Source organism: Adiantum capillus-veneris, chromosome 28 (genome assembly GCF_014529385.1).
Source record: "Adiantum capillus-veneris isolate H3 chromosome 28, ASM1452938v2, whole genome shotgun sequence".
NCBI classification, from domain to species: domain Eukaryota; kingdom Viridiplantae; phylum Streptophyta; class Polypodiopsida; order Polypodiales; family Pteridaceae; genus Adiantum; species Adiantum capillus-veneris.
In genome coordinates, this window is record NC_140958.1 from 94,400,474 (window position 1) to 94,411,566 (window position 11,093).

At 42.8% G+C, this 11,093-nt stretch overlaps 1 protein-coding gene across 1 annotated transcript; it reads left to right on the forward strand.

Annotated features, from left to right (window-relative positions):
- Positions 1 to 1,241: 1,241 nt before the first annotated feature.
- Positions 1,242 to 5,389, forward strand: LOC147420909 (uncharacterized). The gene is made up of 4 exons (XM_086504332.1): positions 1,242 to 1,378; positions 1,498 to 2,920; positions 3,021 to 3,140; positions 4,606 to 5,389. The coding sequence occupies exons 2-4, from the start codon at positions 1,543 to 1,545 to the stop codon at positions 5,049 to 5,051; spliced, it is 1,944 nt and encodes a 647-aa protein (XP_086360458.1). The 5' UTR covers positions 1,242 to 1,378; positions 1,498 to 1,542; the 3' UTR covers positions 5,052 to 5,389.
- Positions 5,390 to 11,093: the final 5,704 nt, after the last annotated feature.

Sequence of the window (11,093 nt, forward strand, 5' to 3'; positions counted from 1 at the left end):
CACACGCACACACAAACACAGAGGATGCCGAAGGCAGTGGGCCATACGTTATTTTTAGCCTTCTTTTTTAAAATATGTGATGACTCTGTCAAATCGTTTTCCAAATTCAAACATGCCTTTGCATAGATATGAAATAAAACAAAACAAAATGTTCTCAAGTAGCGGAAAGCCTCTCTCTCTCTCTCTCTCTCTCTCTCTCTCTCTCTCTCTCTCTCTCTCTCTCTCTCTCTCTCTCTCCTCTCTCTATCTCTCTACTTTTGGTCTCATAGATCATAATGGCCTTTTGGGGGAAGGGATTCTGGCCCCCTCCCCAGGACACGTGTCTAGAGGAGATTCATCCGGCTGGTGTGGACTGAGCAAAATGGGAACACATGAGACAACATCCAATTGGTAGAGAGAGAGAGAGAGAGAGAGAGAGAATGCTTTTCTTGATTAGCTTTATGAAACTTGCAAGGAGGAAGGGGCTTGAGGTTAAGAGGGGCCATGCCACCGCCGAAGGCGGCGCCATTTTACTAGTGTGCATATAATGGCCCTATTTGCCCACCCTTATTTCCAACTTTCTCTAAGGGTCCCTCATCTGGTCGAAATTCTCCTCCCCTAATCCACTAAAAATCACACTATATCTCAAGCCCTAATCTCTTAAAGGGGCAATGTGTGTGATGGCCCTAGCCTATGTCCCTACCCTTGTTGTAAGGTTTCTCTAAGTGCACCCAACACAGGTGGAGGCTAGCTGACATCAACACTATCTCACATGGGCATCGGCACGATGGGATCAATGGCCCACACCTATTTTTTGGAGCAGGGGCATCATGGGCCGTCCGATGTTGCGGCGCGCCCCGAATTCACCAATTAGCCTGAATTTACTAAACAGACCCAAATTTATAGAGCGGCTGGATCATCATAGAAGAAGCCCTTCTCCCAATGCTTTCAAGAAGCACGCCCAGGTGAGGTGGTTAAGGTGATAGGCTTGCAAAGGTGACGTTCCGGATTCGATTCCGAGGGAGGGAGGGAGAGAGGGGAGGGGGGCGCCCGAATTTACAAGTTTTGTTGCACCCGAATTTACCACAACCGCGCCGGATGGCTCATATCACACCGATCCCGGAAATGGGTGTGGGCCATTGATCCCATCCTCCCTTTGGGGAGGTCCGTGTAAAATTAGTAAATTGTGCCCGTTTAAATTTGATAACACGAGAGGAGCACATTGTGATACTGGATTTGTAGATTTGAAGGGTCGCCTGCATAATAGTGTCTCTCTCGTGCCCCGGCTCTGCCTCGCGCCAGCGGAGCAGCTTGCATGGACCCAGCTTCTCTTCGCCACGCCCGCTCGTGCCTTTCAACTCATTCCACCACCCCATGGCGAGGCTGAAGTAGGCTAAAGGTGCTGTGAGTTAGAATTAGCGTTCTGTGTGTTTTTGTAGCATTCAAATTCGACATTCTGTATATGGGCTGTCGTGCTTGTGGACTCCTCATGTTGAAATCTTCCTCTGTGCAATGTAGGATATGGGGACTTGAGCAGCAATCTTTTGAATAAGGTTCCATATTATGGACAATGAAAGGGAGGGTGGTCCTCCTTCCTCTTACCTGCCAGAAGTTGCTCGTCCCAATTCTGCAAACGCCCTAGTTCGCCCAGTCTCTGCTGCCTCAGGTGGAAGCCACCATGACCATCCTGATTACAACGCAGCGAAGCCGCACACCACAACCTTGCCGCCCATTTCGCCCCACGGCACTCCTGGCCCCGGCACATACACTCCTGCCGTTCCCGACAGCTCTCCTTCAATCACCATCGGCTTGAAAGCAGGAGCACGATTGCCAGACATCGCCACCCCTGGCCCTGGAACATACGACTCTCCCATCTCTGTGCAGGGCCCCTCTTACTCCATCACAGGAAAAGAAGCCAGTAAGACAACTCCGGGCGGGCCGGGCCCTGGTGCATATTACCCTCACGCCCGCTCTAACTCTCCAGCAATCACGATGGCAAGCCGCTTTCATAATAGGCTCGATGCCCATGCACAGAGAACCCCTGGCCCTGGCGACTACTACCCAAAACCGCGTTGTGAATCACCAGCTTTCTCAATGGGGCGGCGAGTATCTCCTCCTCGGCGCGGCGGCAACAACCCTGGCCCTGGCAGTTACTACAACATCGGTCAATCTTCTTCCTCCCGTGTAACCACTGCTCCATCTATCAGCCTTGCCGGCCGCTTACCTCAATCTCACATGTCAGATGACTCTTTAGCGCCTGGCCCCGGGTCATACGACATCTCCATCCGCTCTGCTGGCACACGGTACAGCATGCAATCTCGCCGGAGTGCTGTTGGAAAAGACACTCTTCCAGGGCCTGGCTCATACTATGTCAACGCAAGAATTACGCGGCCCTCTCCGCCATCATTCAGCTTTGGTAGCCATCTTTCTCGGCAAATGAACGACACCGCATATACACCAGGGCCTGGGACATACAATCTGCGGACAGGACGGACGTGTGGGCCATCCTACTCGATAACAGGGAGGGAAGAGACATTCAAAAGGAATGACACGCCTGGGCCAGGGGCATATCAACGTAGGTGTGACATAGATGGGCCATCATATTCGCTCGGTGGGAGGATAACAGAGTCGAGGAGGGCAACAAGTCCAGGCCCAGGAGCGTATCATCAAGAGAGCAAGGCACATGGCCCAGCATTCAGTTTATTGAGCAGGTTGCAGCATTCGAGGCCTGACGGAACGCCTGGCCCAGGTAGCTACTATTCGGCATCATCGCGGCCTTGCTCGCCTTGCTTCTCTATTACAAGCAAGGCTGTGGACCGCATGCAGGAGAGTGCTCCGGGACCTGGGGCCTACAACCTTCCAGGCACCTTTGAGGGTCCCTCCTTCAGCCTTCTTGCTAAAGTTGGCCCTCCAAATAAGGGGGCCGATACGCCCGGGCCAGGCAAGTACCTTGCTCTACCACTATCAAACACAAAGAATTATTGTACATGAACTGTGTGATGTTCCTCATTCAAAGTTAAAATTGAGATTTCTATACACAGGTCGATATAATGTGCCTACGCGGCCAGATTCGCCATCATTCAGCTTTGGCAGCAGGATTCCGGAGACGGGCTTTATAGAGCAATCACGCTCTCCCGGACCAGGCCAATACAATACTTCAAGTGAGTACAACTGCATCTCATATTTTGCTCTTTATTACTCTTTATGGAAGTGGCCATTGGTAAGGCTCTATAACTACCATTGGTAAGGATTGCATTTTACCCCACCCTTAAGAACTGCACAAACGACTTGAATATCTGTGTCAGCGGTATGTCTCTCTTCAATTGTTTTGAAGGGCCTTAATGGGCCGGGGCTGATCATGGGTGCCACATCAGGCATGTGAAGTTAGTCATCATTTGCAACACGTTTAGATTTTTGCAAAATATTAGCTGGATTTGTTTGCCGCAAAGCCATGTGTTGTCCTGGGTAATATGAGGGTACCTGTATTCAAAAAACGTATGGAGTATCATGAGTATTTTGGTAGAGTTACATATTAACTGACATCTTGAAAGCGTTTTTCTTGGAGAGATCACGAAACACTGCGGAAATTTGTAAATCCAATGGAAGTTCAGCTTGTCCTCGATGTGGCTACCGCAACCTTAGTTCATTAGCTGAATTAGGATCTTTTGAGAGGTCAATGGGCATTGATCTTGTTGTCCTCGTCCTATTGGGGTCCTTAATTTGATGGTCCATTTTCCTCAGAAACATGAGGAAGAGATTCTTATTGGGGTACTTAATTTGATGGTCCATTTTCCTCAGAAACAGGAGGAAGAGATTAAAGAGTGCTAGCCTGTGATATAAAGGACTCTGCAGATAAGAATTCTCCTCTAGTGAAATTTGCATTTGCTGTTAGCAAATGCATCGCATGCATCCAATTGCAGCCACGTTACCTACGTGCAAGGTGGGTCATCCATTTTCATTATTTTGTACATCAGGTATCTACATTCTTTTACTCTGATCTGCAGCTAGTGGCCTCTTACAAAATAGTTGATTGAAAGGCAAATCTGCTATTTGGCCTGCCATTGGGGTGAGGAGATGAGGAAAACTTCACTGAAGATATGTATGAACTACATAAGCAGGCCCTTTGTGGTGTTCCTCTAGGCCATTGAAGCTCAAACAAAAGTTGGGTAATATGGTAAGTCTGGATAGAAAGGGAATCATCAAATTTTCTTTTCATTTCTTCGAGGAGAGAAGTGAATAACGTGCATTAGAGACTATCAGGGAGTCTCCGAGTTTGTACGAGGATTGTTAGAGACTGATTGTTGCACTGGTTGCTTGTTCTTGCCGTACATGTGCATGTGTGTGTGTGTGTGTATGCATGTAGTGTAGGTACATATGCGCATTATATTGTTTTTATGTGTGAAATGCCATGTATGTGAGCATATATGCGTCTATATGTAGATTTCATGTCTTTTTTTGGTATATATGTGGGCGATTGTATGCGTGTGTGAGTATGCATGTAGATATGAGGAAGTGTGTGTAGATGAGAGGAAGGGCAAGCAGGTTCTGTCGCATTCACGGCACAACCAAAATTGATGATATACTGATGAGTAACGGACTTCTTTCTTTGTTGTGTTGCCATGGCAGAGTTTCCGAAGAGCTTGAGCTACAGTTTCGGCATGCGCCCACCAGGAAGCAAGAGGATACTAGGTCCCGGGCCAGGGTCATATGAGCAAATATACAAGCCATCAGGGCCATCGCATTCGCTGCATGGAAGGCTACATGTGAGGCAATATGGGCAAAGATCAGTACCTGGGCCAGGCACCTACAATGTGGTGCCCAAGCATGATGGGCCAGCATTCACTCTGCATAGCCGGACGGGCGGAGGTCACTGGAATTCCCATACACCCGGGCCGGGTGCCTACGATCCTAGTCGACGGTACGTTTCGAATGCCTCACCCAAATTCAGCTTGGGACAACGCCTGTCGTCGTACTACTCTCAGCACGAGCAAGAATGGCGACCTGGCCCGGGTACTTACAGCCCCACTCTCCCTCCTGATGGCCCTGCATTTTCCATGCATTGCCGGTTTTGATCCTCTCTGACACTAGGATGAGGATGTGAGGATATTGCTCTTTAAGTTGTTTGTCAGTGGAACGCATGTCCTCTAACCAGCATGATGTGTGTGTGCATGCTTTGTATGTTCTTGTTGGCAATCTTTTCACCTTACTTTTGCACACACAAACTGAGTCAGTCCATGCTCTGCACTTGCCATTTGCACATGGCAAATCGAAGCTAATCTGAAAGCCTTCTACCTCACATTTGAACTCACTTGCCAAAAGTACCTTGTATCCTTAGTGGTGGCTTTGATTAGCTACTGCAACACTCCAAAACCAAAAATTTAAAAATTTGAATGGAAATGATTTTTTAATCAAGGAGAAAAGAGCGACCGGCAAGGCAAAATTTTACTTATGATTTACTCGCATATTAAACTCACTCTGTGCATGACTTATTTCTTTTGAAAAGAAAACAAAGGAGAGAAGGATTATTGAATATCAAGCAATTCAACAAGTTGCTCCATTAAATGTGCAGAAATTTGTAATTGGTATCTGTTTTAGTGCCAAAACTGGCTGACCAAGTTTTTCCTTTTTAAGGGAAACCTGAAATCATCAAAATGGATTTTGAACTTGGGTATTTACACACTGACACAAATACCTTGACTGCAAAGTACGGATCTAGTCTTAGTGCCAAATGATCTCGTACGGTAAGGGAATTACATCCTTGTGCAAAACCATATTCAAAGTTCATATTGACATCACAGTAGATGGAGTAGCTTGCCCACATTTGTATTTGCATCTTTATAACAACTATTAATGTGCTATAAAGAGCCTCACAAATGTCATAGTATGGTTTGCATCCCCATCTCTTCTTGCAAGACAAGTACTGTCAACAACCAAGTCCCTTAGGTTTGTCAGTACAATCACCTTGGTAATTTACTAATTGTAACAAGATTATGGATTTCTAGAATGCAATCAAATATATTCACATAGATTGCATGTGCTTTTCAGCAAAATTAAAGCTAATAAAGAACCACCAAGAGTGAAGTTTTGTGTTATCAGACTATACCCCTAATGTTGGTTCCCAAAAGCCTCGTAAGTTCAATTTTTTCGCACTCGGAGAGAAATGCTGCGAAAAATGCTTTTACCTATCTTCCAGGCCACAATTTTGTATGTGGAAGGAAGCCATGTTGCTCCTGCCTATCTCTACTCATCACAAGATAACTTCAAACCAAAAGTGGTAAAGAAGGACGGATTAAAGGAGTTATTCCTCTCTAAGTTTTACAATGCCACTGCTTCTCAATTCCTACAGACAAATTGCAAGCCCATTAGCTCTCAAAAGACTGACTTGGTTTATGTGGCACTTGAAGCTTGTAAAGGAAATGTCTCCCTTGGAATACTAAAAATCTTTTAAAATATAAAGTTTAGCCTTATGGCTTAGGCAATCTCTTAAAAACTATTGGATTGAGAGCTGTTCCCACGATTCCTTTGTGCTTTTCAAATGATCTGACATTTTCAGCCTTGGTTCATTCATAGAGAAAGGGATTGACAAAGGCATGAGCGCGCACGCCTGCACACACACACAAGCATGCATCTCTCAAAACATTCACACAAAGAGACACCAAAACTATCATGCACTCTCTTTTCCCTTTGGGATTTTCCCATGCTATGATACACTAAGGGTAGATTGTAAGAAAGCCTCATCCAAAATGGGCCTAGAGATGCATCATGAAGCAAGTGTCTAGCGTTCCATCTTCCAAACCACTTCTTGATGTCTTGCATCCATTCCAAGCTCAATAATTTTCTTCTATCAATCTTTGGACTTTGTTATTTGCCTCCCATGCAATTCTAGGAAGCTCATGTAGCTAGTGTTGGTGCATATTTAATATGTTATCCACAACTCTCGCCATGCTCATAACCACAATGGGAAGTGATCCTAACTCGAGAAAAAAAGGAGCATACGTAGTGTTTGTATCTTCACTGGATGAAAATTTGTACAATAATGGTTTTGAACATTTTAAAATTCTAAGTGGAGACACTAATCCTACCACCCCCCATAAAGAAGAACAGGCATTACAAAGGTGTCAAAGAGATATTTCTTGAGAATCTAACATATGATATCCCCTTGTTGAAACATGTTTTCAAGTGTATAGTAGGCTCTCTTCCTGACCTTAAGACAATGTAGATTACATGCATTCACACCATTTGTGTTTTATTGGAATCTCAAAGCCAAGGTACTTGATACTTCTACTACTTCAAGTGGCTCTCAATCATACACAATGCATGATTTCTCCCTGTGAAGAGTTTCACAAGCATAACCTCCATCTTTGAGGCATTCATTGCATGAGACCACTATGAAAGCAAAAGTTTTCAAGGATGGCCATGCGATTTTATGTGTCTTCATGAATATGACCCAAAAGGAGTACTTCATGTGCTCCAACTCATCATTGCATACCCCAAGAGAGTTGATGAAAGTGGGAACCCTTGCTCAACACCAATATTGCTTGAGGAAATTTCCGAAATATCCTCTCCCAAGTGTGCTTGACATTTCTTTTTCATACATACGGAAATTGCATGCAAATATTCACTTGGCTCTTAGAGTCCTTCCATGCATTTCCAAAGATTCTCTCAAGGAACCATATCAAAATTCTTCTTGAAGTCCTAAATCAATAGCACAATCCTTTCCCAATCAATTGACATTGACATAAGGTTGCTTGTCCATGATCCTATTTGCCATTTTCTTTAGCCCGTGTGCTCGATTTTTCTCGCATTATTCAGCATAATATTTAATCATTATCATTGAATAGTTATTTACATTGTATGCATCTCCCCCTTTACGTAGAGGCTTGATCCAATTAGTGATCCAATCAGTAAGCGGGCCATGCTAAAGTGCAAGGTTCAACACATCACAAATGGAACCATATGTTTTCCCTGTGATCTATATAATAAATTTTTGCTTCATAGCTTGCAAATCCCTTGCCTCATGTGTGACCAAGTTTTTGGTTCCTCGACATATCTCCTCAATGGTAAAGAGAGAAGATGTACATGAAAAAAACCATATCCAACCATTTTGCCTACAATTGGTTGAGAATATAGTTTTTTACAATGCATATATGCCCATGTGAAAAACCATATTATGCCATCTTGCTTACAATTAGTTGAGGATATAGTTTTTTACAATGCAAGTACATGTCAATGAGTGTAAAATTACCAAAAATTTCTTCAATTTTTCCTTAGTGGTTTTTCCAAAATTTACTACATGAGCAAGGAAGTGTACATTTGTCTTCCATTCTCTTTGCTTGTTTTGGAGAAGCCCATTGCATGTGTTTATATGCTTTTGATAAGCGGGCTGTATATCATTGAATGCATCCCAACCCTTTGCAAAATTTTAAACATCTTGAAAATATTTATCAAACCATTTCTTTCTTGAACAATGTTTATTGAAACCTTCACAAGGCACGCCTTTCATGGTAAAGCATTCTGTTGCACAACACCCAATGAAATTTTTGAAATCTTTTCATGGTACTTCTAAGAGTGCATCATGGTGAAGGTTTATTTGTTGCAACAAGTGTTAACCAACGAGGCATATGTAGGTACTTGCTTAAACTCAACACAAATAGGCAACTTTCGACATGACGGTTGCAATCTACATGCGATGGTCAAATTGTAGGCTCCATTCTCAAAATGTAATCTTTTGATTGCAATGAATGATGTTTTTTGAAAAAAATCATATTCTCATTATAATATGTACATTCCATAGTGCCATTCCATATTGATACACCATTTCTAATAAGTATACCAATACTAAGTTGAAGAGATTTTCCAAAGTGATGAGGCTCCTTTGTATCCACAGAAGCTTGGTCATACATGAATACATCTTCTATTAAGCTTGATCCATATGGCATGTCTAACATATTGTGTATCAACCTGTAGAGATTCTGTGCATGCATTCATGCCACCTAATATAATAACCTCAGTTTTGTCCTTAAAATACAAAATAAATTTCTCCAAATTTACAAAAGTTTGTCTCTATTTATGTAAGAACAAATTTGAAATTACAATGAGGGATGTACCAAATGACCACAAAAGTAGGCATCCCATTTGGTGCACCAATTTTCAGTCATGCGTATCATGGGTGTTTGTCTTATTTGACAATGGATACACAATCTTTCCATCCTTTAGCTACTTCTTTTTGACCTCTTGTACTTGCATTCACATCAGTGAGTGTACATTGTACTTTCCCAATCCATTTATTCTTTGTGCATTATGCTCCCGAAATTTGAAAATAGGTATAACATCTATCCCGTCTGTAAGTTCATGAATTGCAATCATGAGTTGGTTGAATAGGTCATGTGACCCTATTTGTTGGATGTGATTGACAATTCATGAGGTGTTTTTACATCATGGGATTCTTGTTTTGAGCCTCATAAACTTTGCAAGAAGAGATGATAAGCATTTTGTTACATATAAGTAAGGTCTTTATATACAACATATAATATGTTTTCAAGATAGATTCAATGGCTATCAAGGATGATCTCACATTTGCCTTTATCAATCATGGCACATACACTGGGTCATTCTCTTGAGCATAGAGCTCCCAAATTACCCAATACATTTGGTGCACCATTTATTTTTTGACATACCAAAGTGTTTTTTGAAGAATTGCTCAATACTGATTGCACGATATAGATGCATGTCAAACTCCCTTCAAACTTCCCCTCAGCTATCATACAAGTGAATATATACTTAAACCATTTTTCATGCTCCTTCAATTCTTCCACATCTAAATTGCCTACATCTATTGCTCGAGTCGTAGCATGCACAATAGGCAAAGTTTGGCACTACATTTTTATTTAATTTCAATCCACAATTTAGTCATGCATTCATAGCTCTCACTCTTGTTAGGAATGAATGCGCAACTAAGTAGAGATTAGAGTGATTTACTTAATGGAGAGAAATAATTTTCACGCATGAGAGAGAGAGAGAGAGAGAGGTGGAGGTCCAAGCCAAAACGCGTTGGTAACAAAGGTTGGTGCCCCTTTTGATATTTCTTTATTATTTCTTTTTACAGACCAAAGGAGCCTCTATGGGCTGCCCTCTCTCATGAGACAAAGTTGAGTGTAGCCACCCTTGCGTGGACAAGTTCAAGTAGAACTCCCCCGTGCATCCATGTGTAGACACCCTTGGGTAGACAAGTCCGCCTAGAATTCGGCCACCAGCTGTTGAACCTCGGGCACCAACCATTGGAATTTGGCTACTGGCTAGCCATAGACTTTCGACAACCAGGCAACCATCTTTAATCCCTTGTCATGGATCAATGCTAATAATGTCAAAATTATTCAAATGCAAAGTCCTCTAAAACCCTTGCACAAGAGGGTAAAGGAAAATTAAAGGACAAATTTACTCTAAATGGCAGGAGTGTGAGGTTAAATTTTTCATCTAATAATGACAAATGTGAGAATTATTTTGAAGTTATTGATGACATTCTTTCAAGAAGAAAAACAATAGCAATCCAATCTAGAGCTTATCAATAATGAATTCAATAATCTCTTAGAGTTTGTCACCACCAATTTGACAAGGGAACAAACCTCTCTAATGTGTTAGAAAATATGACGTAGCTAAGTAGATAATTGAGTAGATTACTTAATGGAGAGAGATAATTTTCACACACAAGAGATTATAGAGTAGAGAGAGAGAGAGAGAGAGAGAGAGAGAGACTACACACGATATACGTGGTTCACCCAATGTGGGCTACATCCACAGGAAAGTAGCCGCTCAATGGCTTTAGTACTTCAAAACAAGAAGTAGGTTACAAAGGGATTATACCCTTAATAGAGCTCCCGTTTTTCTTCACTCTCACCACCTCACACCCACCTTGTGGCATCAACTTCACACTATGAAATGTATGTAGAAATGGCCTCCTTTTATAGGGCAAAAGGGTTGTCCTCTCTCATGAGAGGCAACCATGTGTAGCTGCCCTTGTGTAGATAAGTCCAAATCGGACCTCCAAGCCGCCCATGTGTGGCTGCCCTTGAGAAGACAAGTCCGCTTTTGAATTTGGCCACCGACCATTGACTACG